Source organism: Poeciliopsis prolifica, unplaced genomic scaffold, assembly GCF_027474105.1.
Source record: "Poeciliopsis prolifica strain line A6 unplaced genomic scaffold, Auburn_PproV2 SCAFFOLD014, whole genome shotgun sequence".
Lineage (NCBI taxonomy): Eukaryota > Metazoa > Chordata > Actinopteri > Cyprinodontiformes > Poeciliidae > Poeciliopsis > Poeciliopsis prolifica.
The window spans coordinates 8,349,278-8,376,008 of NW_026562389.1; the positions used below are offsets into that span (position 1 = coordinate 8,349,278).

At 38.0% G+C, this 26,731-nt stretch overlaps 3 protein-coding genes across 3 annotated transcripts in view; 2 read left to right on the forward strand and 1 right to left on the reverse strand.

Moving 5' to 3' along the window:
• The window catches only part of srrm4 (serine/arginine repetitive matrix 4), a 54,767-nt gene extending 45,088 nt beyond the window's left edge, over window positions 1-9,679 (forward strand). The window contains exons 9-13 of the mRNA XM_055039657.1: window positions 2,051-2,376; window positions 3,603-3,794; window positions 3,885-3,986; window positions 4,103-4,258; window positions 5,871-9,679. Of these exons, the coding sequence (XP_054895632.1) occupies window positions 2,051-2,376; window positions 3,603-3,794; window positions 3,885-3,986; window positions 4,103-4,258; window positions 5,871-6,093 (999 nt within the window). The 3' untranslated portion in view covers window positions 6,094-9,679. The remainder of the gene's footprint in view (window positions 1-2,050; window positions 2,377-3,602; window positions 3,795-3,884; window positions 3,987-4,102; window positions 4,259-5,870) is intronic.
• A 620-nt stretch (window positions 9,680-10,299) lies between these two features.
• Window positions 10,300-21,705, forward strand: hspb8 (heat shock protein b8). The gene is made up of 3 exons (XM_055039820.1): window positions 10,300-10,955; window positions 14,642-14,705; window positions 20,111-21,705. The coding sequence occupies exons 1-3, from the start codon at window positions 10,529-10,531 to the stop codon at window positions 20,283-20,285; spliced, it is 666 nt and encodes a 221-aa protein (XP_054895795.1). The 5' UTR covers window positions 10,300-10,528; the 3' UTR covers window positions 20,286-21,705.
• A 687-nt stretch (window positions 21,706-22,392) lies between these two features.
• Window positions 22,393-25,200, reverse strand: si:dkey-1k23.3 (heat shock protein beta-1). The gene is made up of 4 exons (XM_055039626.1): window positions 24,900-25,200; window positions 24,471-24,534; window positions 24,157-24,277; window positions 22,393-22,940 (listed from the first exon to the last, which is right to left on the reverse strand). Exons 1-4 carry the CDS (start codon window positions 25,198-25,200, stop codon window positions 22,515-22,517), a joined length of 912 nt encoding a protein of 303 aa, XP_054895601.1. The 3' UTR covers window positions 22,393-22,514.
• Between the last annotated feature and the right edge of the window lie 1,531 nt (window positions 25,201-26,731).

Consider the following 26,731-nt stretch of genomic DNA (forward strand, 5'->3'; position numbering starts at 1 on the left):
AAACTGTTCTGCTGCGTAATGTTGAATTTTCTCAGTGTTCTTTAGAGCCTTATAAATACAGCAATGTCCTTAAACCAATTGTCTCCTGCTTGGTGAAGCATGAAACATCTTTAATTTCTCCCCAGTAATCATTAAATTATGCTAATTGAAAATATGGATGTTTTAATTACACACCAAATGGTTTTAATTGAAATTCAGCAAATTAATTCATTTATCCAATCATGCCAGCATTTATTTTGTAGTCTTTAAGGGAACTTTACAAACTGAAATACACAGGAATACACCGTACTGATTGTATCTATTTATAAACGGTCTACAAGTAGATTTAAAAAAAGAACATATCTAATTATCTAAATGCATTTGTTTATAGACTATAAATTTAAATGTATTTTTAAAAATTGCCATTTGTTATCTGAGACGGAAGAACAACTCAGGGACTTTTAAAAGATTTAATATTTTTTGAAGGCATCTGTGTTGATAGAAGAATGTCTATGTTTAAAATGTGTGAAACCTTTTAGCCCCAAGTGTGAACAGATTGTGTGAAACTCTTAAAGAGGATGGTAGATTTGTTTATGTGTCCCGTGTGGATGCTGTGTTGACTGATGACTACAAAAACCTTCTGGAGGATGAGGCCCAATAAATGTTTTTTTTTGTTTGTTGTTTTTTTGTTGTTGTTGTTGTTTTGCACCATTTTTTTTGCATTACAGAAAAAAAGTTAGCAGCTGTACCAAGCACTAAATAGCCTTAAATTAATCCAATATTTTTATGGCAGAGACGTATTGTCAGTCTGTACGCTTTATATTTAAAAATATATCAAGCTTATTTAATTTTTAAATAAACATCACACATTTTCATTTTGAAGGCCAACTGGAGTCTCAGTAAAACATGATGTGTGTTAATCAGTAAAAAGTGACTGGAATCTAATAAAGCAATAACAGAGAAAAAGGGATTTTTTGGAGGATCAATTGTTTGTTCAAATGAGACAAAAACATCCCAAACTGAGATGATATCATGTTGGTGGCCTTTTTTTTTACTCAAAAACATGGTTTTATGGAGACTTGAAGTTAAAATCTGATGACTTTTACCAATAAACTGAAAGTTTTTTTTATTCTTATTATTTTTGTTCTGCGTGTTAAATATTCTGAAATAAAGGTTGTTTTTCTAAATTATTCACTCTGAGATGATGCTACTAGAAGAGAAAGTGATGTAATTGAAGGGTTTTTACATGCATTTATGAGGCGTGCCAACAAGTGTGGAGGGCGCTGAATATCCACCCCCAAAAAACAACAAAACGATGTAAAAACATCAATCTAACTGGCTTTGAAGAGAGGGTTATTGTCTTTTTTAAAAATGCAATTTACGACTCTAATGATGCACTTACGTTGCCCGCTCTTCCCTTTTTTTTTTTTTACACCTTACCTACTTAAGGAGGAAATCTTGATTGGTAAGTCGCTGCTATCTGCAGATTCAGGGATTTACTTGTAGGTCGCTGAAGGCTAAAAATGTATTCTGACAGGAGAGAGAAAAGCAATCATCTGTCCTATTCTGAGGGCTTTCTTAGTTAGACTGATGGGATCTTTCTTAGTCTGCAATCTTTTTCTTTTCTATATAAAAGCCATTTTTGTGATGTTTGTTCAATGTTTTTTAAATGAGGCTTTTCAATGGGGTTATTGTTTACTCTGTTTTCCTCTTCACTGGAGTTAGAGCTGGTAGATCTTTACACACATAGATTCTTTTGTTCTTCTCTGCTCTTTTCTTTCCCCTTCCATATAATTGTTTTAGTGCAGATCTTTTCACAAAACAGTTTTCTTTGTTGATTTCTTCGACTTTAGTTGAGTTCAAACTTTCTCTCGAGGTTAATCGCATGCTTCAAATTTGCATGATGTCTTTCTATTCAAAGCTTTTTGTCCCAAGAAAAAATAAATCTCTACTATGCTTTCAATGGAATATGTGCCTTTGCACTAGTGTACTCAGAGTAAATCAAAGCAGGTAGCAGGTTCTGTTCCATGCAAATTGGGGTTTAAGCTGTTGCCTCTTTGTCTGTTCACAGATTTTGTCGTTGAAGCCTGGAAGCGAGCTTTTAAATGGGAAAGGAGCTCAGGATTTTTCGAGTCACGCCGAAGGTACACGTGACTACGACTCTGGTAACGACACATCCTCACCTCCATCGAGCAAAACTGGTGTTTCTCGAGCAAGTGTCGCTGAAAACCAGAGGAACTGCTGTCAACGTCTTACCTCACCTCCTGAGAAGCAACGCTTTGCTGACAGAGGCAACGGCTCTGATTCAGGAAACTCTGTGACAAGCTACGCTTCCTCATGCAAACCGTACAGGGAACATGGCTTCTCTGCCACCATTTTCAGTGGAAACAGCAAGAGGTGAACATTGTGTCTGGATTGTATTATCAATCTAAATGTGTCCCTTATTCTTTGGGGAAAAAATGCTGCAGTCACAGTCATTTGAAATTTTCAGTTGGGTGCACTTTTTCAAATATTAATGGCTTTTTTTCCAGATCTTACAAGGTCCTTTAAAGTCAGTCAAAGAACTTTAAAGAACTTACAGGTACTTTACTGAAACTTAGCAAGTACTTTCCTGGAACTTTTCTCAGTTTTTATAAATTATTCTACCAGAATTTAGCACTTACTGTTTCAAAACTACAATGGACTTTAGTAGAATTTAAGAGCTAATTTTCTACAACTTGCTGCAAACCTTCAGAACTAACTTAATATGTTCCTAAACTTTCCTTAATTTTACTGGTAGTTTTCCCAAAACCTACCAGGTACTTTCCTGGAACTTACAGATATTTTCCAAAATGTAGAGTTCAGTTTTCAGAACTTTCAAGATTTCTTGTTTGTACTTTTACCTTCATAAACCTTCCTGGTTGCTTTCTTAAAACTTGCCAGGGAGTCATAACATACTTTGTAGAACTTAATGTGTATTTTTCTGCTAATCCAGATTAAATTGGAACTTCAGGCTAATGCGAAAGGCAGTTATAAAAATATCACAGTTGCTTTTTCCAAACAGTAATTTATTAGCCTTTAAACTGTGGGAATTTTTGCATTGTGCAATTATTTTTAATGAGACCAATCATTATTTACATGGGGGGTAAAAGTAACAGGCTGCGTGTCATTAATGATCTTCCAGTGTGAAACACTGAGATTCAAACAAGTCAGTCTGCATTCAGAGTAACTGTCTGTTAGAAAAGTAATGTGACATAATAATCAGTAAAATAGCAGCTAAAATAGCACTGCTTTATTGATCATCTTTACATAAAAGATACTGAAAACACTCTACATGCTTTTCTCTCTTGTGTTTTACACAGAAAATCATTGGTGTTCTCTAATCTTCATTTTCTGTGTGGATAATCATGGTTTTTTTTGTAAATACACCTCTGACGCAACATAACCTTAGCTCAAAAGCTTATAAAATAATGCTCACATAAAAAGTTATGACAACTCTCTAGATAGAGTTGTTTACTGTGGGTAGAAATCAAGGTCCAGGTAAGAGAACCTATTATAACCTCTTAATAGAACCAAATTTTAAAACCTCATTTTAACAATTTATCACTCCCAACCCCTAAAATGTCTTTATGTTGTCTTTGCAGTGGGCAGATAACCTTGGGATGTGAGGAAGAAGTTGTGAGATGCCCGAAGGCAGCTCGATGTGCGCAGAGGAGGAGCAGGTCATCTCGAAAGCGGCAGAAAACTCAGTCCTCCTCCACCAGTAGGAGCAGATCTTCAGAGACTTCCAGGTACTCTGGACGCTATTCTCGAAGCCCTTCTCTGTCTTCTTGCAGGTACTTTATCTAATATTGCAATTACATGCTGTCCAGCAGGATTGTGCCAGAGATAGTACTTTCAGTATTTGCTCACCTCTCTTGCTGCAGCTCGTACTCTCGTTCCCTGAGTAACTCATCAGATGTGAGGCGAAGAGGCAGCTTGGTCAGCCTGAGCTCCAGAGGAAGCTACTCCAAATACAGTGCCGATAGGTGAGTTTTACTAAATGTTTACAGCTGTTAATGTCTCTTTTGAAGCGCTGTACAGCAATAAACCTACACTGACGTTGGGTGATTAAATGTTCACACTGTTGACTCTTGTGCCCCAGACTACGAGACAGAAAGCGGAAGTCTAGTTCCAGAGAGACAAATCTGAAGCACATGCACAAGGTTAGTGGAAAGAGACGAAGACGCAAGTCCTACTCTCCTATGAGGAAGAGGAGGAGAGACTCGCCAAGCCATCTGGAGGCACGCCGCATAACAAGGTAAAGCCTATTTCAGTCTGTCCTGATCCTTTATTCCTGCACACTTTCATTGCCAAAAAAATCTCATCGTTTTAACAGCTCAGATGGAAAGTTTATGCAAACTTTGAAATTAAGATACATAAAAGAAAAGACAAAAAAATAAGAACTTGAATCCAAATTATGCTTTAAAAATGAATAAAGTTTTTTTTTCCATCATTGTACAGTGCAAACAATTCTGCAAAAATGGAAAATGAATAAATATAAAATCCCCCCAAGGTTAGTTTGTACACCAGTCAAAAAAAAAAAAAAAAAAAGCCCAATCCCTGACTCAATGTGTTTTTTTTAAATGCCACCTTGAATGAAATTTAAAAATAAAGTATAAATACAATACAAAAGGTGGTTGGGGGATCCTGTTGTGATACAACCAAGCGTAACAAACTGAAATTTCTGGGGTCTGTTTGTGGCTCTTGGCAGTGGCTTTGTGCTTCTTACTTCACTTTAATCTACACTGGTGAAAACAAAGCCAGTGGCAAAATCATAAACCATTCAGCTAACTGGTGGGAAATATACACTTACCCATGATAGAGCAAAGACTTTAGCTATCTAGAAGCTATCAAGAGTGTGTTAGCAGCAAGTTAGCCGTAGTCTCAGCCTCTCACAAAGCGCTATAAAGATGTCTGCGCACGACTCAAACTTTTACCTGACCAAAAAGACCAAGAACAAATTACATTAACAAGATTAAATATTCTTGCCAAAACAAAATATAAGACCTGTGAGTAATGTATTTATAGTCTACTTGCACTTTATTTTACTAATTTAAGACAATTTAAGGCCTTAATATTAAGTGCATGACTTTTTAGGACTTTTTCAGGAAGCACAAACACCTTCAATGTCAATTATACTTGTTAAATGACAAAATTTACTACAGCAAAGTTAAAGAGTAAGCAAGAATGGCTTCTTTGGCAGGAATACCAGGAAAAATCTTTTGACAATATAACAGGTTTACACAGTTGCCTCTGAATTAATTACTAGACTTGAGCAATATGTTACTGAAGCAGAACAAGTTGTTATATAATGTTCAGCAACATGTGTGGGACAAACAAAGCACGAGACCTGGGACACTGCAGGCAGCATGAACTCTTCTGTTTGCCAAAGTATTTTAGAGCTAAATATTAGGCTACGCGTCTAAGATCTGGAGCTTGGAACAAACTATGTTGTAAACAAGACAATCATCCCAAACAAAGCAAAAAATCTCTAAACAAATTATTCAAAAAGGTAATAAGTGCTCAAATGGCCTAATTAAAGTCCTGAAGGTTCTTCAAGGAGGAAATGCATAAACCAGTTTCTCCAAACCTCAATAGTCTGAATGTATAAACAAGAGTGGGGCATCATTCATCCACAATGCTATGAATGAATGAATGAATGAATGAATGAATGAATGAATGAATGAATGAATGAATGGTGTAGTCATACAGAATAATATAACGTAACTGGTGTTGAAGATGTCTTCTTCTCCCTTTTTTTAAAAGCTCCAATATAATTTTTTTTTTCATTGATTTATTGTGCTAATAAATGTGTAGCTGCATTTTTTTTTTTTTTTTTGCTACTCCATTTGTTTCCCAAATCTCCACAGTGCCAGGAAGCGACCCATCCCTTACTTCAGACCCACTCCTTCCTCCAGCAGCCGCTCCACCAGCGTGTCGTCATGGAGCAGCCTCTTCACACGAAGCCGCAGTCGCAGCTACTCTTCCTACAGGAGCTACAGCCGGAGCTCATCGTGGAACTCCATCTTTGGGTCCCACAGTCGCAGCCGGAGTCGGGGTTCTTTGAAGAAGCGAAGGAAAGCCCGGCGTTGATGTTCTTCTGTTCAGAGACAGAAACTACATTTGTATTTGTGGTAAAGACAGAAGCTGTAGGGGCTGATGCTTGGACTGAAATATCCCAGCATTTCTTCAAGGCCATCTGTCATTGAGATATTTCTGCTCTAATAATCTACAAATGTTTTTACTTTTTGTTCCTGCACATCGTCTTCTTGCACCAGCAAGAGAAATTTCATTTCCATTTTTATCAAACCAATGTCCATGTTGAATATGTCCAACTGAGATGCAAGTTTGTGCACTTCTCACAAATTCTTGTGTCTTAATGCTTAAAATTAACTTAACATGTTATATATTAATGTGGGGAAAAAACAATTGGTTTAAAACCAGGCCCATAAAGCACTGAAATCATTTATCCCATTTAGTTTATGCACTGAAGTTTAGCAGGGCAGCAAACATGAACTATTCTGTCAGGTCTTTGTGACACTGACTTTACACCAACAGATGAAGTACAGGGGTAACATTTAAGCTGTTTGATCCCGGCCTTCACAGATGGCTTCACAGGGATCGTTATCAGGAATCAGGAAAAGGCTTCTGGCTCTGATCTCAGCACTTCACAAGATGTAGAACAAACATGTTTCCTCGGCGTAGGTGGCCTGACTGCGAGCAAACGGCCTGTCAGCTTAAATGTCACTTTAATTTCCCCCCTGATCAAGTGGAAAACAATTTCAAATGTCTGTCTAAAATACATCAGCAATCATATTTTCATGGAATTGCAGGACGTTTTTTCCTCAACAACTATTTCTTCCTCTTGATCCTGTTCAGTTTTTGTCATGTTACAACCTGAGATATGAATGTATTTCATTGGGATTAGCAGTTGGGATAGGTCAAAACAAAGTAGCACATAATAGTGAAGTTTAGGGATGCATAATATTGACATCAGTATCAGCTGAGGTTAGTCGTTTTTTAACATGTCGATTTGTAAAGCTGATTTCAACAGCTGAAAATCTTTAGCCTTTTGCAGATTTTTTTTAGAAGATTCTCCTGGATTTACTGATCACCTATCTTGTGGATAAGCATCTTTCTTCCTCACAGGGACAGTGTGTTCCAGAGGATTAGCAGTGTTAGTTTTCTGTCACAGATAGTATTTTGCACATAGGACCAAAAGGTCAGTTTTGGTCTCATCAGTTCTTTTACATGTTTTCTGTATCATAAAGGCCAGATTAGAGAATTACTAATATTTCTCCGGTCAAAAGGTCTCAGATCTGAGCAGTGGATCCCTGCAGCTCGTCCCGATTTGCCTCTTCCCTGCTTCTGATCAGGTGATGATCAGAATCTTGTTAGATTTACGGTTTTCACACACTCTTTTAGATAAATGTGTTCCTTCCTTTGCCTTCATGATGCCGTTGGTTTCAATGTTTTCACAGAGCAGCTGCAGTTTGACTAAGATTCATTTAAACACACCTGCACTGTTTACAAACTATGAAAATACTGAAATACTGAATCACCTGGTTGTAACAGATTGTTTTAGAGTTATCAGAGGATTTGTCAAAACCTTTTAAAAGCATGACTTCACTATTGCGTGCCTCTTTATGTTAAGATCTCAAAATACTGAAGTTTGTTTGTTAAATGACAAAAACTTTCAAGCTAAAAAAGTGTAACTGCTTTTGCCTTTCCCTGTTCCATGCTTAAATTACTTTCACTCATACTCACACTTAAACTTTATTTTAATTAGGGAAATGATGATTTAACTGATGTCCAATACAGATGCTTTATTTCCTTAAATATTTATACAACCCTGGAACAAAACCTGTAAGCCATTTTTTATTATGCATTAGCAAACATAGTTATTACTTGTTTAAACGTATCAGTGCTTTTTTGTAGTTGTCAGATGTTCGTATTGCTGTTATCTCTTATTTATTTTTTTTAAAACTGTAATACATTTCTTTTGTAAAATGTATTTTTTTATATATGCAAAAGTTCAATTAGATGTCCAGCAAACTCAGTGAAACAAACTGTTTAATTAGTTTCCACTCAGAATGGAAAATATTTGCAGTTTTGGGTTGATTTCAGTTTTTCAAAATACATTTTGACTCCTGAATGGTTAAAATCCCACATTCAGTGAAGCCTCACTAATTCTAAAATGTTTATATGTTGATATTTAAATTTTAATCTTATATTTTCCCCATCTGTGTTATGAGTTTGCCAGTTCAGCTGGGAAGAGAATGCAGAAAAAGAAGCCGACAATGATTACATTTGAAGAGTTTTGTGAATCTATTTGAGAATTATTGTGTACGCAAAGGATAATTATTATCCAGTATTTTGGTTTTTTTCCTGTTCCCTGATGCTCCTGACTCCAACACAAGGCTCAGCAACCATTTCAGTCGAAGCCGTTTGTGTCCCAGCTTTGTGTCTTCTACAATATTTGTGACGAACCAACAACACATCCAGGGTTTCTCAGCCCATGAACACAGAATGTAGGCAGTGGCTCCAAGAACTTTTATGAATTTGTTTTTTGCCTGATGAGCCATTTCTGTGTATTTGGCCCCATATTTTTTATTATGATCTTAGTGATGACCCATGTTTAGTTCTCCGGTAGAATTTACGATATATTTACTTCAAATATCCTGGTTTGGAAAAGTCAAGCCTAAAGCATCACACATGAGATGACAAGGTGCTTTTTCACATAGTCATCATTTGTTTCATCCCAGACTTAACCTGACAGACTGTTATCAGTGATTAGTCAAATGTCCTGAGACAGTGAATTATCTCATTTTCTTGACAGACACTTCATTATCTCAAGATATTTTTGCCGTACTTTCATAGACCAGCTGGTCATTAGACCATATATTTCGACCAGCTCAAAGAAAACAGGCTGTTTTCTCGAAAATGTCACACTGTTCCTTCAAAGTTAATTTCATGGCAGCTCCAACTCCAAAACAGCTTTTGCTTATAATTAAGGGTCATGCTTCTTAATGGTTTCAGCTCCTTCATCCTGTCTGTGTTGCTGCTCCAGGCCTGAAAGACTGCTGCTCTCTATGCACTCGACTCTCTCAGCTTATTTCCCTAAATGTCAGCTAAATTGGACAAATGAGGGAAATGTGCTGCTGGAAGAGAAAAGAAGTTGGTGCCAAAAATATAATCCATATACCACAAGCTGATGGTGGCAGATGTGAACCTGTATGCTTGGGGGAAGATTTGCACAGTTGTGTTGATAAACTTAGACAGCCAGCGATGTTTGCACAAGAGCTCTTTCCCAGTTCTTGTGCAAACAAGAATTTGAATATGTAATTAGCTTGTTGTAAATAGGCACCAGGACTGTGTAAATAATACAAAATGTTTTTTTTTTTTTATTTACAGCACACAATTGGAAGCATACTGTAAACATTCAAAATACAATGTATCAACAAATGGCAATTTAAATGTACTTGAATATGATTTGGGGTATTAAAAAAAACAAAAACAAGCTCTTATTGCAATAGTGATTCATTGTGAAATGATGCATTTTTATTATCATTTTCAATATTTACAAACATAATGCAAAATCATATATTTTTTGTACTGCATGTGTGTCAATGTAAAGGCCATATTGTAATAAAGTGTCAAATGGAACCTCAACATAATATACAGTGGCTTCAAAATGTCTTTATTTCCAAACACAAACTCCAGAGTAAATGTTCAAGGGTTATAATTACATAACCCTTGACATAAATCAGTGTGTTTTTGAAAGAAGCTCCATAGAGTCCTGCTGCTGCTGAAGTGCAGTCTGGCTTTCTGCTCTAAGATTGAGAGTCAACACTTCCCATCTTCTGGAAGTTGACTCAGACTGTTTGTTGTATCAATGTTGTGACATCAGAGCATTGGACCTGAAGCTGCGATCATTTCTATTAAAGATCAGTGAGTCATCAAGAGGAGGGGGCTCCACCATGTCTACTGAATGCAACTCAGTTTGGTAAAAAGTAGGCTGGTCCTCTGTCAGCTGTTGCGCCTCCACTGTAAAAAATATTCATTGGCAAAGTCTTGAAATCCTAATTTAATGTCGTGTGATTAATTTCATTCATTTAAAAAGATTAAGAACTCGACATGGTTCAGACTGTCTACTGTTTAGCAACAAATAAAAAGTATTTTAACGGTTGGTACTGAAGTGGTGAAGTGATGTTTTTTGCAGTGTGGACGCTGCCCAGATACTCCCAGTACTTTCTGGTATTTTGCTCCTTATGCATCAGCCAACTGGGAGGTCCCAGTTCAGTATAAAAGCCAAAGGCAGAGGAGAGAAACAGTTTTCTTCAAAGTTGTTGCAGCTGGAAGTTTTGTTTGGAGTCCACGGACCCGCAGGCCGCTACGTAAAGGTGGTGCGTGCTTAACGGGAGGCGTAAAGTTTGACCAGGAGATAAGAGAACCAAAGTAAACTCGAGTGCAAGGTTCAACTTACTTTACAAACAAAGAACTGTTGCGAGTCTAAAGCCAGCTGAAGATGGCAGAAGGTGACTTTTACACGATGGGAAACCGGCAGCGGTTTCCAAGAGACCCGTTTGGAGAATCGCCGTTCCGGGATCAGTCGCCGTTCCGGGATCAGCTCGCATCCCGGTTCATGGAGGATGAATTCGGGATGCCGCCTTTCCCTGACGACCTCGGGTTGGACTGGCCCGGTTGGGCTCGGCCTGGCCGGCTGAGCACGCGCCTCGGCCCGTCGCCCTTTGGCGGCGCTTTACGCACAGGGTTCCCCACGCGTCACTCCACGGGAGGCCCCGCACTTTACACCAGCAGGTACGGCGAGCCGTCCCCACGCAGCTCCCCCACGACCACAGATGGCGAGCCCTGGAAGGTGTGCGTGAACGTCCACAGCTTCAAGCCAGAGGAATTAAACGTTAAGACCAGAGACGGTTTTGTAGAGGTCTCAGGTGAGATGATGCTGACCAACAACATGGTTTAGGGTAAAGGTTTGCTGAAAAGAGGAGATAAACCTTTCACCACAGGGTTGGAACTGGAATATCTTGTGCTCAGGAATTAAATATTTACTTTGTATTGACGCTTAGAAGAGTGTGAATCCTTCACTGTGAGGAACTTTTACCTTTAACAGTGAAATCATATGTTTATGTAGAAAACTGTCAGTTATTGTGTAAGTTCAGGAATATAAACGAAGTAATTTTGAAATTAAGATTTGTTACAAAGTTAAAATCAATAACATCTCATTTATAATTTTCTTGACTGAACCCTGATGAACTCTTATACTTGTCAAATTCTTAAACTTTCACACTTAAACCAATGCATTAGTTTATTTTATATTTTGTTTTATTCTGAATTAGTAACATTTTGATCAAAATCTTCAAATCTGTGCAATTTACTTTGGTTTACAATTTCCTAAAAACGTCATCTCACACCTCGTTTCAACTAATTGTGGTTCTGATCACCTTTTGGACGTAATATGTTTCTGGTCAGAGTAGTTGTCGGGTATAAAAATAGAGAATTGTACAGATCAAAAATAGTGTGCCATAACATTATGTGAATGTTACAATTCTCCTGCTCACAATGACCTATTTCCTATTGAACAGTTAATTTGACCAGAAACACTTTAAATGCTCTGCTTTCAGTACACTGCTGTAATACCTCCTATTTTTCTTCTGTACAAAAAGTAATTCTTCACTGTGACAAACTTTTACAAACGCATAAAGTTAACCCAATAGCATTTGGAAAAAAACTGGATTATTTTGAGGTTGGAGTTAATAAAAGTTGAAGCAGCTGGTAGACCTCCACTTCCTTTGTGGTATAAAACTAATTTGGCATCATATTTATATTTAAGTGCACAAAAGATGCTTATCACCTCTTAATAGAAATTTCAGAATTTCATTTCAACTTTGCAGCTATAAACAAGGCAAATTTTGCTTTCAAGAAATCTATCAGAAATCAAAACATTAAATACGAGAAAAAAGAACTAAAGATGTTTGTAAAAAAATGCATGAAATAAAACCTCGGAAAAACAGCCGTCTTCATCAAACAGGCTATTGTTCTAAATGAAACCTTAAAAACCTTATGACTTCTCTGTGCGGGAAGTGAAAAGGCCTCAGTGGTATAACATAATCTCTGCATTACTGTTGAATCCTTCTATGAAAGAGGAAAACAGATTTTTAGAATCTGGGACTTGGAAGTGGTTTGGCAGATCATGAAGCCCAGACACCTGTTTCAGATTCTTGGAGAATCACTCCCTCGGCCGCTCATGAGCTCAATTTAGATTTAAGGCAAGGCCCGTGACAACAGTCTCTGTTTACAATAAGATGGAAGCTTGAATGTTCTGGAAGGAATGGGGGCCAGTTCTGTAACCCAGCAAAACTCCTGCAGGTTTTCTCCCTCACTGCGGGACTAAGTTGCAGAAACTTCCTCCTGCCGATGCTTTAAAAGATTAATTCCAGGGATACCCAGGTTAAAAGGGGGCACTGAGGACAGCTGCCTTCCTCCTGACCGTTCAGCTGTGAGTTTTTTATAAACACATTGTTGGTGTGTCAGCCTATGTCTGCTCAACCTGCTCTTCTGTGGCAGGGAAGGCAATAAAACTAGTAAGATTTTTTTTAAAGACAAAGATAATCTAGAGTTTGCTACAATTCAGAAATAAGGACAATTGCTCCACCTCATTTTGACAAAGGAGAGTGAAGTGGAATGTTGGACATAATTGTCTTTCCTAGCAAAATGAACTCAAATCAAGTGGATCAAAAGTATGGAACTGAAAAAGCTTTCAAGCTCTCAATTACTCTGTTCAAGTGCTTGTCCAACTAATAGTTCTTGGCTCTGCAATATATTACATACAGAGTGAATTGGTCAACCCTCCAAAAATAAATCTCATTGGAAGTTTGGAATAGATGGCAAAGCAAGCAAAGTGCCTACTTTTTAAAGCACAACTCAATTTTCAGAGATGAACTTCTCTTGGTGATATTTAAGAACTCAAATCTTTAGTCCCTGATTCGCTTTTCCTTCTATCTTCTAAAAAAGAAACCCAACCACCTTTTCATAAACTTTGCTGGTCGGCATTGATAAAGTAAGAACACTACATTTTTTTTGCATTTCAGCAGTGGGTCGTATGTAAAAGGAAAATCTTTTATTCCATTTCCGCAAATGTTTTAGAAACAATCGGAAGCACCAGAAAGGCTTTGAAACTGTGTAGTTCCTCAAACTGGACTGCAATACTTTTCAAAGCACCAAAGATGCTTGATTTAGAAACTTTGTTTTTCTAGACTAAATTCTTGGAGTATGGAGTTCAAAACAGTCCTCCAGATTAAAATGTAGCTCAGTCTTTTATATCTTTTGTCCAAAGATAACTTAGTTCTATCTATCCATCTATGTTTGCCTTTAGCAAAAATGAATCTAATCTCTAAAATAAATTGGATTAGAACTGTGTAAAAAAATACAGACTCTGTTACAGTTACAGCAGCCCAATAAATAATTAAAACTTAATGCTAATATGTTATTTTTTGTGACTTGAGTTGTTTCTTTCTGTGCAGTACAGTTGATAGTCTGCTATTTAAAGAAGATAAGCATCTGGACTTACAAGTTGTTTAAAATAATTACAGTTTGTCTTTTAATTGAGTGTTGACTAATTAGTTTGAAAGGATGAAAGCATTTGCTTTGGAGAAGTCTGGCACCCTAAGAGTAAAAGTCTTTTGACCACTGCTTTCTATTTGTATTTTGAATCAGAGTGGGGTTTTTTGTGTTTCGTCGTTGGTCCAGTAACGACACAAACATAACCAATGGATTATTTTTCCAAGAAATGTTTTTGTACAAAGTGCTTCAGTGGGCTAGCCTTGTGAGAGCTTGCCATACTTACAGCCACAAACATCAGTTTAACTGTGAATGTTGGCAACACCCTCTCTCTACACAGAGTGATGCATTTTGGGAGACGTTGAGGAGGAAGAATGAGGTTGAATATCTCTCTCTGGGGATGAGTTTTACATCTAAAGTCATGCTGAGTTCTTGATAATAATCCTATGACCTCACCGATGATCATAACTCATTCCTCCTCAGGGGCTTCAGCCTTAGCTTATAGTGAAGTCCAGCTCTGTTAGCAGGTAGAGACGTGACAGCAGGGGTGTAGGGTAACACAGAGTTTAACCTAAAGTGCTCAAAGGGGCTGAGCGCAGTGACAAGCCACACTCCTCCCAGCAGCGTTGACATTTTAGCTGTCGAGGAGCAGCTGCTGGTCAACTAAAGCTGTTTGCCCGTAATGACCAGGGAGAAGGTGGAGCAGGGTCTGTCCAGGACTGCATGTTCCTCCCGGCAGGACAGACGTCTGTGTCTGCAGAAGAGTCATTCCGAGAATCAATCAAGAAAACGGGGTTGATGTAGTTTGGCTTAAAACAACGGCAGAGCAGGGACTGAGTAATGGAAACAGTGGGTGTGCCAAGTGAACTCCAGTTAAATCAGCACCTCTTTCACTGACGTCCATGTTTGAAATTTAAACGGTCACAGGTGTTGGGTTTCCAATGTGCAGTCCATGAGATTGCGTAATCACTGGACAATGTTGTAGTGGCGCCACCAAGAGGGCGACCTTTGAGGCAATTAGCATCTTAAATATGGCTGATCTTTGTTTTTCCCCAACCAGGAAAACATGAAGAAAAACAGGAGGAAGGAGGGATTGTGACAAAGAATTTCACAAAGAAAATACAGTGAGTATAACCGAGACGGTTTATCTTTAATAATAAGAGGTAGCTGTCTGAAAACTGTGAAGAAAGAGGCTGCCGTTATACTTCACGGCAAAAGAAAAGAGAAAGAAATTGAGCAATTACGCATTGATTTTACCCTCTCTTAATAAAAGTATAGCTCAATTTAGTGGCGAACAAGTTGACGAGCTTTAATGACTTATAGAGTGACTGTGTTATGTTCAGAAAGTGTAAAGTTTCAGTTGGACAATGAAGGTATTGCACTTGTATTACTAATGGAAAAGTTTCATAGGGGATCTAGGTTAAATCACTGCTGGCAAAAAAAAAGCACAGGATAATTGCACATCTGTCATTAATTATTGCACACTGTGTATGTTGTTGCTTTGAAAAACAAATTATGTGGGTCTAAATATTAGAAAAAGGTTGTGTGTTTTTTTTTCATTATATTTCCTGTGATATCCCTTAAGGATTTGTGTTCCTTAGATGCTGTACTATTTGTATGCTGCTGGTGTGTCCAAACAGAGACAGTATGATGTGAATTTTAGCTGTTTCCATAGTTCAGCACACTTCAATCAGATGAAGGGTTCATGATGGACTTTACAAACCTACTGGCTTCCTGAGGAGGTACTTTAGTCAATAACTTTACCTGTTTTTGAGCAGAGATACATCTAAAAGATGCAGGATATTGACTCTTAAGCACTGAAAATGAACAACTCTGAAATATTGCATGTATGTTGGGATCAAAGGTGTAGAAATTGTGGTCTTTTTCTGCTCTAGAGCAAATTATTACCTGCAGTTTATTGCTTTTCTTTGCTTTGAGTTTTTTTTTTATATATATTTAAAGATTGACTCCCCTCCCAAATGATTTTCTGAGATAATTATAACCTGGAATGAAAGGTTTTATGCACATTTATTTTCTTGCTTGGTTGTTAAAGAAAATATTTAAATAATAGGGGCTAAACAAGTAGACATGTAAACATGTAGCATAGATTTTCAACATATCTGAAGAATCTGTGGTACCATAGCTGTGTTGGAGATCAAACAGTGTATGCTACAGCTTCAGATTCACAGGATAGTAACATGATTTTTACTCATAGGGAGCTCAGCTGAAGAAAAACAGTCCTTCAGTTCATTTGGGGACACTGCCTCTGACATTGCTGCAAAACATTTAAACTTGCACCTAAAATCTGCTTTGCTGCATTTCAACATAAAATCCATCAGTTATAACACAGTTGGTGTTTCCACAATGTAGTGTCTGCTTTCGGATGATTTAAGTTTATGTTTTAGTCAGGTCTCACTTAAAAAAAGATTTTTAATCTCAACGAGACATACCTGGTTAAATAAAGGTTACATATATACATTCATGAAGTAAATTTTTTATGTCTAGTTTAAGGATTAGTAACAAAGATAGCAAAGCTGTCCCTTTAGGTCCATATTATTCTTGCAGGATTGCAGGGGGACTTGTTCCTATTTCCAGCAGTCATTAGTTTGGAGGTAGTGGGCATTATATGATTATATATATATGTATAACAGGAATTTTTTCAAACAATTGCTTTAAGGGAAGAGCGAAGGATGTCTTTGATTCTGCTTTAAGACCAGACGACAAAGCAAAGAAACATTCCAACCAATTATTTAAACTTCGTTATTTTTTGAGCAGGGCCACTTCTAAAAAGTTTGTGCAGATTGAGAGACTCCTCCACAATGTGCCGATGTTGCAGCTCCTTCAAGCCAAACTAGTAACACAGACAATTAACTCAACCTGCCTGTCTCTGCATCTTGTCTCATTTAATTGTACAGTAGGAGGACTTCAAACACAGGAACCAAATCCTTGGTGTGAATCAGCCTTTTACAGGCTCGTCAGTCGAGTTCTGCTAATATTCTGCTAGCTAATTAAGCAGGTGCCCCGCAGCCCTGTGCTATTCATATACAAAATTGGAACTTCGTCAGTTTGGGTCTGAGTATGGCTCCTGAGTTAATAAGAATCTCAAGTCAGTGACAAGCTAAATATTTAAAGGGTTGGAAGAGAGAGAAGTGGGGGATGGGATGATAACAGGTCATGTATAAATAACCGCCCCCAATGCAGAAATCCACTGGCTCAACAGACTGTACACATAGCCTGATAAGCACTTTTGAGTTACATGTGTAGTGCAGCAGAGGCTGTATTTTTAACTAAAATAGCAAAGGTCATGTCACCAGTTTGGCAGCATTTCAGGTATTTAAAACAAAAAAAACTAATCAATAATTATCAATGCCAACTGATCCCCCTGGCCTAGACCAAAGTCTAACCATAAAGTTTGTGTGTATCATGTTTCAAACAAGCAAGAAGAACATCAGTTATTAACAAAAAAAATGTTCAGAGGTGGGGCCAAAGGTAGCAGGACATTTACTTTCCCAACAACACATTACAGTGTCTCAACAAGAGACGTGATAATCCAGGATGAAATGTCTGCTAGAGGTTATAGGTTCCACTCACATGCATACACACCTTGTTCTGTTTCTGTATCTTGTCTCTCCGGGGTTCAGAATCTCTACGAGGTAAAAGCTTGCTTGATGGTTTTCTGGCAGCTGTACAAAATCAATGCCTGAGATAAACTGCACACTTGCCAAAGTCAAACACGCTCCCCAAACTGGAGACGGATGAGGTCTGTGCTCGGGGCCGACATCACGGACCACCAGAGTGATTTGACTTTGTCAGAAGTCGAGGCTTTGCTTTGTGGAAATTGGCTGCGTGAAGAAAGGTGAGGAAGGGTGGTGTGTAAACTCATAAAGGTTATTAGCATTGTTTTACTGGCTCACACCCACCTTCATTTCTTGTTTTGTCACCAGAGTGAATGCTGCAGTGAGTCTATGAATAGTAATATCAGGCTCTAACTTTTTATGCAGACTATAGTATTTTTGCAAATAATTGATAGAGGTATGAAATCTACTGTACACAAGATAGAGCTCTACATTGTTTTTTAGGCCTGTGGAAAAGTGTGTGCAATGTGTTATTCCTATTTATTTATTTTTTGCTGCAGCAGCATAATCTCACACTGAAATATTTAGGGGAAAAAATCAGCTTTTGACTTCAGTATGGCTGTAAGAAAAGAAAATTTGAACTACTGTATATCATATGTGACACAATTAATGGCACAACTCTTGAGAAGTATCTAACTGAATCATTCATTATATCCTTTACACCCTTCCTGTTTCTCTGGAGGTGTAAATATCATGATTAAAAAGAGGTCAATTTCTCTATGCCGTTCTTCAAAATGTCAAGGGAAAATGTTTTTATGCAGATGTGTGTTGATGTTTGAGGGCTTTAGCAGAAGAAAGTTGGAGTTTTGCCTGAAAGTTGCATTACTTGCACTCAGAAATTGGCCTGCATTTTTTTTCTGTCTTTACATGTTGAATTTTGATAAATCACAAAGTCAATGCAATTTAATTTGTAATTATATGTTTGCCATGTTGCCCAGTCCTAATTATAACAGATGAGATGGTATGTGAAAAAGCAGGTATTCCACCACAAAGTAGTGGCGTCTTTCAAGATGGGATAGTGAAAAGCTCAGTATGTTATTTTAAGAAGGCAGAACTGAACAAGGTCAGCACCGATAAGACCTTATCTATATTCACTTTTCAATCTCAGGTCTATACCAAGGGTCTCACTAAAAAGGCATGAAAGTAACTAGTGATAAAAAAATATATATATATTTTTATAAATAATGACACAACATAAAATGTTAACAGTTGTCTAGATATCTTTATTGGCATTATTAATTTCCATCTTAAACTAGCAGTGATTGCATGAAGATAAAATGCCTTTACTGAGGAAATATGTCTTGCTTATAACTATATCTATGTTTATGGTGCCATTATCTCTTTGTCTCTCAAAGCACAAAATGTGCATTTTTGAATGAATTATTGGTCTCTGTCCACAAGTTCTGTGCCATATTAACTGTTTCCTATGATTTTATTTTTCTTCTTTTAATGTGTCAAATTGTACCACCTACTGTGAAAGTTTGGACATAGGAATCAGCTCAAACTGCAGGTTATTCAGATGTTGTATCCATATATTTGAATTTTATTTGTCCACAGAGTGTTTTTCCTCTCAGCTTGTTACGTTTTGTTTTGCATCCTACCTCACAAAATGTCAGACTGACAGTTTGTGAAAATAGAAAAACCTTTTTTGTTTTTCACAAAAAGTAATATTCAGTTCCAGTTTCTGCAGTGCTTTTTCTGTATTTCCCATAAATTCTCAGTGTTTGTCTTCAAGCCTGTGGGCCGCCATTTGTCCTCCCAAGTGACACTTCACTGCCCTTGGGTTGCATTTTATCTCTTTGGGGCTGCCGTTATCCTAGCTGTCAAAAATAGGATCCGCTATGGCCCTGTTGATGCACAGAGTAGTCGCATCATTATTTTATTTTAGACGATAACATTGATCTTAAAAACTGTCTCTGAAGTAGACCTTCACATCTCAGTAGGATACAGTATGTGGTATCTGAACACAGATATAGACATGACGTGATGTCTCTGTCTGAGGTTCGTCAGCCCACTCTGACTTGCATTTCACAGAAGAGAAGTAAGCCAGTGGAGGGTCCTCTCTAATTAAACGGAGGGTAGACCGGGCGCCTCCTCTGCTGAACATACTGATGGCAGCCCAGTGTTTATATTAACTCCCCAAGAACAGTTGGCTGCTCACCAAGCACACCTAACGTATCCATATTAGGCCATACTGGCTGACAAAGAGGGGAGTTTAAGTCTGTGAGTGCAGCTGCAGCAGCTTTTAGAGTTCATTTTTCCAGCATTACATTCAAACCGTGGTCTGCTGTAAACTTTTAGACTATGAAATATTTTCTGGATGTTGCAATTCTGTTTCACCTTATTTCCAAAGCAAGTTATCCAGTTCTGTCGTTGGAAAATAGCTGCTATAGATGAGAGAAGAACACACAGTCCTGAAAATGAGCAGGTGTTTAACTTACCTAGATTTATGATTATCTAATTTCCTGAAATTTGCAGTTGTTTTCTTTCTTGCTATCTGCAGTGGTTGAACAAGGGTGAGTTTTTATTACAAACTAGATTTGCTGGATGAGAGATTTTTGTAGCATCTTAAATCTATGAAAGCCAACAAGGGCACAGTGAAAGTTTTTAACAATCTTCTTCAGACGTGCAGCACTAAAAATCCTTCAAACTGGAGGTTGTTTTATGGGCATTGACAAAGTTACAATAAAGTCTTGCAGTGCTGCACAATGTTTGCTTCCACAGAAAGAAATGTCACAGAGTTTTGTACAAATTCCCTGCTCTGTTCATCTTTTCCGCCCCATTCGGCTTCTTTTGTGTTTCCCACATATCTTGCAGCATTTTGCAAGAACCTTTCTGTAAACAAACTTAAACGATGCCCTGACATTTACATTCCCTCTCCTCTGTTTCTTCAGGATCCCCACCGATGTGGACCCCCTGACAGTTTTTGCTTCCTTGTCGCCTGAGGGTGTCCTCATCATTGAGGCTCGGCAGACTCCACCGTACTACCTCTTTAGCAGCGAAGACTCCCCAGGAGGGGAAATTCAGGATGTGGAGGCTCCGAAACCCCAAGAGGCCCCAGCAGTCTAAACTGGCACCCCCCGAATAACACAATCACATAAATCTGCATAATCAGTTATGAGTTTGAAATAAAAACTGCTCACTGAACTATCATCTTATTTAAACACTTAGAGAAGAAAATCTGAAATATATTAGGGCAGGAAATTCCCATTGGATGTCTGTGTTAATATTTCATAAAACAGTACATTCATACAACAAAAAGCTCTTCCTAACAGGCATGTTATAGTAATACATTTTCTTCCTCAAGTACAACTAAGACTATCAAGTCATATAACATTTATTTTCCAAAAGAAAATATGTAATTGCATCATCAATAAGTCACAATTGAAACATTTATTTTGTAACACCTATGCAAAATCCAAATAAGTAGAAAGATAAAGAAAATTGGTTGACTTTTTTTATTTCTTTCTGTCTACAATAAATATTTTCAATAAGTAGTTTATTATTTATTTTATGTCTGCTTTTTACTAAAAGAATGTCTCCTTTATAATAAAACATAAATAATTGATGAAAAAAACATGAGTGATGTGATTTAATTACGCTGTGTGCACTGAACAAAACTAACAATTGTTTAAAAAGTAACACTTTTCTCCGTATATTGTTTGTCTATAAGCAATATGGCTTAACACCAATGGTGCCACTCTGTCAGGGGCGCCTTATTGATCAATAGCATTTGAAAGATAAAAGCAAACATTGGCTGTAGACTGATTAGAAACACATTGAAACACATATGTCTGAAAACACAAAGAGACCTTGATGCTTTTTAGCATCTGCAAGACCAAAAACTCCAAGGATACCCAATATACAACTTGTTCAACTTTGTTTAGTTTAATTGATTTTTCTTATCCAAATATTGTAAAATCCCATATCTGGTAATATATTAGTATATTTTAATGCATTAATGTATTTAAATTGTGTCATTTAGCATTCATGCCTATTTACATCTCTTTAGTAGATTTTTTCCTCCCCATTAGTTACCACAGGCCTTCATTGCATCATCAGGTGTTGTAATATGCCCGCTTACTGATGATACTGTTTACAAATGCAAACTGCAGGGGGCGTTAAAATCAGGTTGTAAGTTAATTTGTGTGTGCAGCTTGGTTGGATTAGAAATCCTTGAGTAGAAGTTAATTCATACATTTTAACAAGGAACTGTTAGTGAAACAGGGAATGATTGTGCCTTAATGTCTTTATCATAAAGTGGACCTGGATGGTTCATCTTTGTATGCATTAATACTGTGTTGTATATATACATTTTAATTGGTGCAAAATTGTTTGATGTATTAATTTGAAGTGTGCATTTTTCTGTTAATGATTGCATGATTGCTTGATGGACAATTGACTTATTTGTGAAAAGCAGTTTGTTTTCTGCAATCCTCTCTGTTAATGTCTTTTTACTGAGAAATGCAATTAAAGTATCCGTCCTACATCTGTGTGTTTTTCTTTGAAAATAAAGAAAAAAAACAATACCGGTCACAGGCCCTGTTCCAGGGATCTTTAGAACCTGTGGCGTTATTGTTGGACAGCAATAGGAACTGGGCAGCAGCTTAGCCCGGGGCTTAGTGCTGGCTCAGATAGGCACCGCTGTGCGCTGGCTTCAGGATGGACCCAACTCACTCATGCGTCCTGCCAGGGCTTTTGACTGAGGAAGGAAAAAAATTGGGGCTGCTCCACTGCCTATTGTGTGATGCAAAATAACCTAATCTTCTCTGTGTGCTGGAATCGACGGGGATAATTGGTGCAAATTTAAAAAGTTTCCAACCGGAGCTGCGCTGTGAAAGGCTAAAAACGAACGACTCATTGGTTCTGTGTTGGCAAAGACATTGTGTTATGTGTTGCACTCACATGAACTGTTAGATTTACTGCCATCAGGTTACATGTGTGGACTTCACTTATGCTGTTTCTATAGTAACAGCATAAGTGAATAAATTATGCTTTTCAATGAGCAACTTATTGATGTCAAAGTGACAAAGAAAACGATGTGCAAGTAGAATTGCATAAACGTTATTCTGATTGAAAAAATTAATAATAAGGAGGTTGTTATTTTGATCTTGTACCGTGTTGTTTTCAGTGGTTAACTTTAGATGTAATAGATCAACACAAATTTTTACTTTCACATTAAATTGCTTCTTTATTAGAGCTCCAAACACAGCAGGCTTTAATGGCGCTACAGCTAATGACAAAAAGGCATCAGTGGAGCAGGTTTAAGGCAGGCAATGCAGGCTAATACTCTTGTGTTTAGTCGGTGTGCTGTTGCTCTATGTTAGCAGCCTCCAGCTCCTGGGTTTGGACGTCACTCAGTGGAGCTGATCCCAGCTCCTGCTCCTCACGCGGAGCAAGCTCCACAGCTCCCTCCGCCTTCACCTGGATCTCTTCATCCACAACTGGCTCTTTGTTTTCCAGTAGGTTGGATGCACCCAGGCTTTCTTGGCTTTCTGGGACTTTGTGGTGCTCAGAAGACTTTTGGATGCTTTCTAAGCATTTATCTTCCTCAGCCAGTGAAGAACGGGACTGTCCAGCTGGCTTTTCTCTGGTTTCCTTGTCTCCCTGCTCCAGGCCAGCTGCGGTGCTGCTGGGCTGGACCTGATCACTGCAGGCCTCAAATTGAGACTCTTCCTCCTGATCTTGTTTTATTTCTGGTTCTCCATCGCCCTCAGCCTCCACCTGAATTTGCAGACAAAAAAGAAAATAAATACAAAAGTGAAGATGTTGCTTACGGTTTTACTGTAATGATAAAAAAAAAAAACTCAATTTAAATAACCATAGTATTAGGATATGAGTGTGCACATAAAAATGTCACCATTATTATTTTTTGTTTGTTTTATATATTTGAAATACTTCTCAAATCCAATTTGTTGTATTTATTTCTACATATGAACAAATTATGTTTTGTTTGCATTTTTGCATTTTTACATTGCTTTCCTGAGGACGAGCTGAGGAACCTTTGTTTGTTTCTTCCGGGCTGGTTTTAGGGCGGACTTCCTGTTTGCCTGAGAAGAAATCTGGATTCTAGAGGCGGAATTTCGGCTGTCATGGCTGAAGCGTGTTTTACTATATTTCAGGTCAGTACATAGTGAAAACACATCAAAACTTCTTTGTAATATGTTTACCTATTATTTTCACATTAAATAGCAGTGTGTAACAGTATCTGTGCATCTTTCTGCTAATAGTTGTAAATTTTATATGTCGAGTTTTAGATTGGCAGGATTCCAACACCCGCTGTGGAAGTTTAGCAGAGTTAAAAGATCTTACTATCTCCAGGTTTTAGGAAGTTAGTTAGTGACCAGACGGGGCTTTTGGAAGTCTAAACACCCTAGAAACAATGAGGCCAAACAGTGCTGTGGGATGACGTCCTACGTTTCAGGTGGCAGTTGTTGCAAGTCAGCCACAAATGATGAATGTCGGTCACTATGACAAGAAGAAACAAGCTGAATCCGAGAAGTACTTATTGGAAAGAAAGCCATTAAAACTTTCTATGGCATTTTGTTGCCATGAAAACCCATAATTTTCCTCAGAAATGTGGTACCACTTAAAAGAAAATAACAGGCTTTCAATATAACAGTATATGTTTTATTACCAAAAAGCACTTTTTCAGCAGGGGACAAATTGGCAAAGCATAACTTTTCTTGCTTTTTGTGTTAATGTTGCCAGGCAACAGATTTCTCAAGCTAATTGCAGCTTGTCATTTTTGCACAATATATTATCTTGCAAGTCTTGACATAAATTATTTCCACAAATAAGATTTAATTATTGCTATTTCCATTTTTAGGCCTTGTTTTCAGCTCATCCGAGTTTTTAATCTTTTCAGATTCGAGATTCAAGAAATGAAAATCATACTTTGCAATTTGTTAAGCTTTAAAGAGGTTTCATATTTGATCACCTTTATTGGGATGATGATGGCAGCAGGAGCTGAGGCTTCAGGAAGTGGAGCTTCTACAGTCAGGAAACCATCAACGGAGAGTGAAGACTCAAGTTTGGTAACGTTCACTTGAGCTGGAAGCCTTCAAATCACAAACTCTTGTTTAGATCACCACACAAAACACTGTTAACACTGAAACAGATTTAGATTTATTTTATTTTTCTTGCTTGAGCATTTCAGAAATCAGTTATTAATAAAATAAAAAGGGGGACCAACATCAATGATGGCTTAATCCTAAATATTAGCAGGTGAATATCTGTGGCTTCTTTGTCTACCTGTATTTTCTTGTAAAACATCTGGAGATCAATCCATGCTCGTCAGGCCTCTCCTCGTGTTTCCCTGGGGAAAGATTAGTGTTTATAGGGAGGAACACGAGGACACAGAAGAATCAACTGACACTGAGAAACCACTCAGCGCAGAAATTAATTTCTTCCACAGAGCTGTGATTTTAATTTCCCCAAGCACGATATTTAAGCAGCTTTCCAAATTTGTAGCGTTCAGCTTTTTCTCCATCGCTCTTTCAGATGTATGTTTATTCTGTGAAGTGCAGGGAAAGTATTTTTAGAAGACTCTTCTCCTTGCTCAGATGATGATGTGAGATAAGATTATTAATGCTTTATCAGGATTAAAAATCTGCCTTGTGAGTAAAACTAATTAACACTCATGCCAGACATTTTCAGAGGGGTTAATTAACAGAGCAGTACCTCCAACTTCCAGGAATCCATCCCTGACACTGACAGAGATCTCCGAGGGGGAAAAGTGAGACACATCCATGCTGACCCTCCACTTGCTCACCTTCTGACCGGAATGAGGCATCGGCTCAGAGATGTAGGGCACAAACAGAGGCGCTGGTAAGCAACCCGGCCAGGGCCAGGCTGCCAAGCCCTTCTTGATCCAACGAGAATCCCCAGTCTCCAGGAAAGGCGGCAGGCCAACATCCTGACTGGAAACCCATTTTCTCAGAGGGTTTAGAGGACCAACCCTGTCATATTCCCCAAAGGACATTTCTGCTCCTCAAATGGATACACTTAACAAAGTAAGCCTTGCTAAATGGCAGAAAGTAGATTGTGGATTTAAAGATAAACAAAAATAAAGGAAATGCCCAAAAGCTAAGTGAGCTGACAGAGAAATGTACATAGGGGTTTTATATAGAGCAGGGTGTGCAGGCATGAGCTGATGGGCGTGAATCGTAAACGATTGCTGACCGGGAGAACGTAATTGTTTATATTTATAACTTTTAAAGATGTGATGGCAAATAGCAGGAAGTTCACAGTGGCCGGAGTGCGACTGAACCACCGCATCTGTTTCCCGAAGATCATACTTGTCACATCCCAGTGAACTCTGTTCTGCCAGCGATGACTTCGCTCCTTAGCCTGGTCATGAGCCAGTCTTACAGCCTAACCCCTCCACACATACACACACAAACACGCACACATACACTATGTGTTTCTCCCCTCAAAGGACACAGTGGCAGCAGTTTGTCTGAAGCATAAAATACCTCTGCCAGAGGCTGAAAAGCACAGAAAAGGCTGGATTTCTGTGAGCCACAGTGTCGGTAGCGCATGTGAGTGAGCGCACAAAGCTGCATTCCAACCCAATTTTTTCTCTTTCTGTGCCGTTTCAACAGGATTATTATTGTTCCTGCTTTTATCAACTATGACAGACGTGTCAGTGATTCATTTTTGGAGCTGTGTGCTGTGATATCTTGGCATACTGTCCAGTGGAGCACAAAACAGATGGAACAGATGTTTCTGACACTTTGTGCAATGCTTGACCCAAACACTGCATCTGTAGGCTATGCTCTGAAAGTCTAAGTCTAAGGATACTTTTTCTGAGTTTTTTCTCAATTTTAACCATCTTTTGGAATTTTTATTTTAAAAAATGTGCCTCCATGTAAATTAAATGTAATCAATTAACGTATCGGAAACTTACAAAATCCGATAGATCACTATGTTATCATAGTATTCATTTCTGTTCTTGCTGAAAATATTTTGTTTGTTTTAAATCACCTTTGACCGTCAGAAATGATAAACATATTCAAAATTAGTGTAGTTCCTGGAACGGAGCCAGTTTTCAGGCCTGGTTCATTATGTTTTATGATTGTGTTTGAGGACTCTCCAGAAACCCACTGCTTTATTGACTCCCTATTATAAAGATGCTTGCTTGTTATCCTGTTAGTGCCACATTCCTCGAGTGTTTGTTAGTGTTTGATCATTTTCTTTTGGTTTATTTATGTACCATAGGTCATTTATTCAGTTCATTTCGTTGTGCTTATTATTGCTGTCAAGGTGTTGCCATACTAGTTTATTCCCTTAGGTTTGGTTTGTTTCTTTATTCCTGTGTTTTGTTTCTTGTACATTTGAATTGAATTTTCTTCGATTACTGTGAGATTCATTTAATCTTCCTCTGTGTTACGTCTCCTCTGTTAGCCACAACTTTACCACATTTCGTCTGATCAGTTTTTCTAGTTCTTTCATCACTTTACAACTTTTCCTCAATATTTAGGAGTCTGAATTTTGCTGTTCAGTGCTGAATT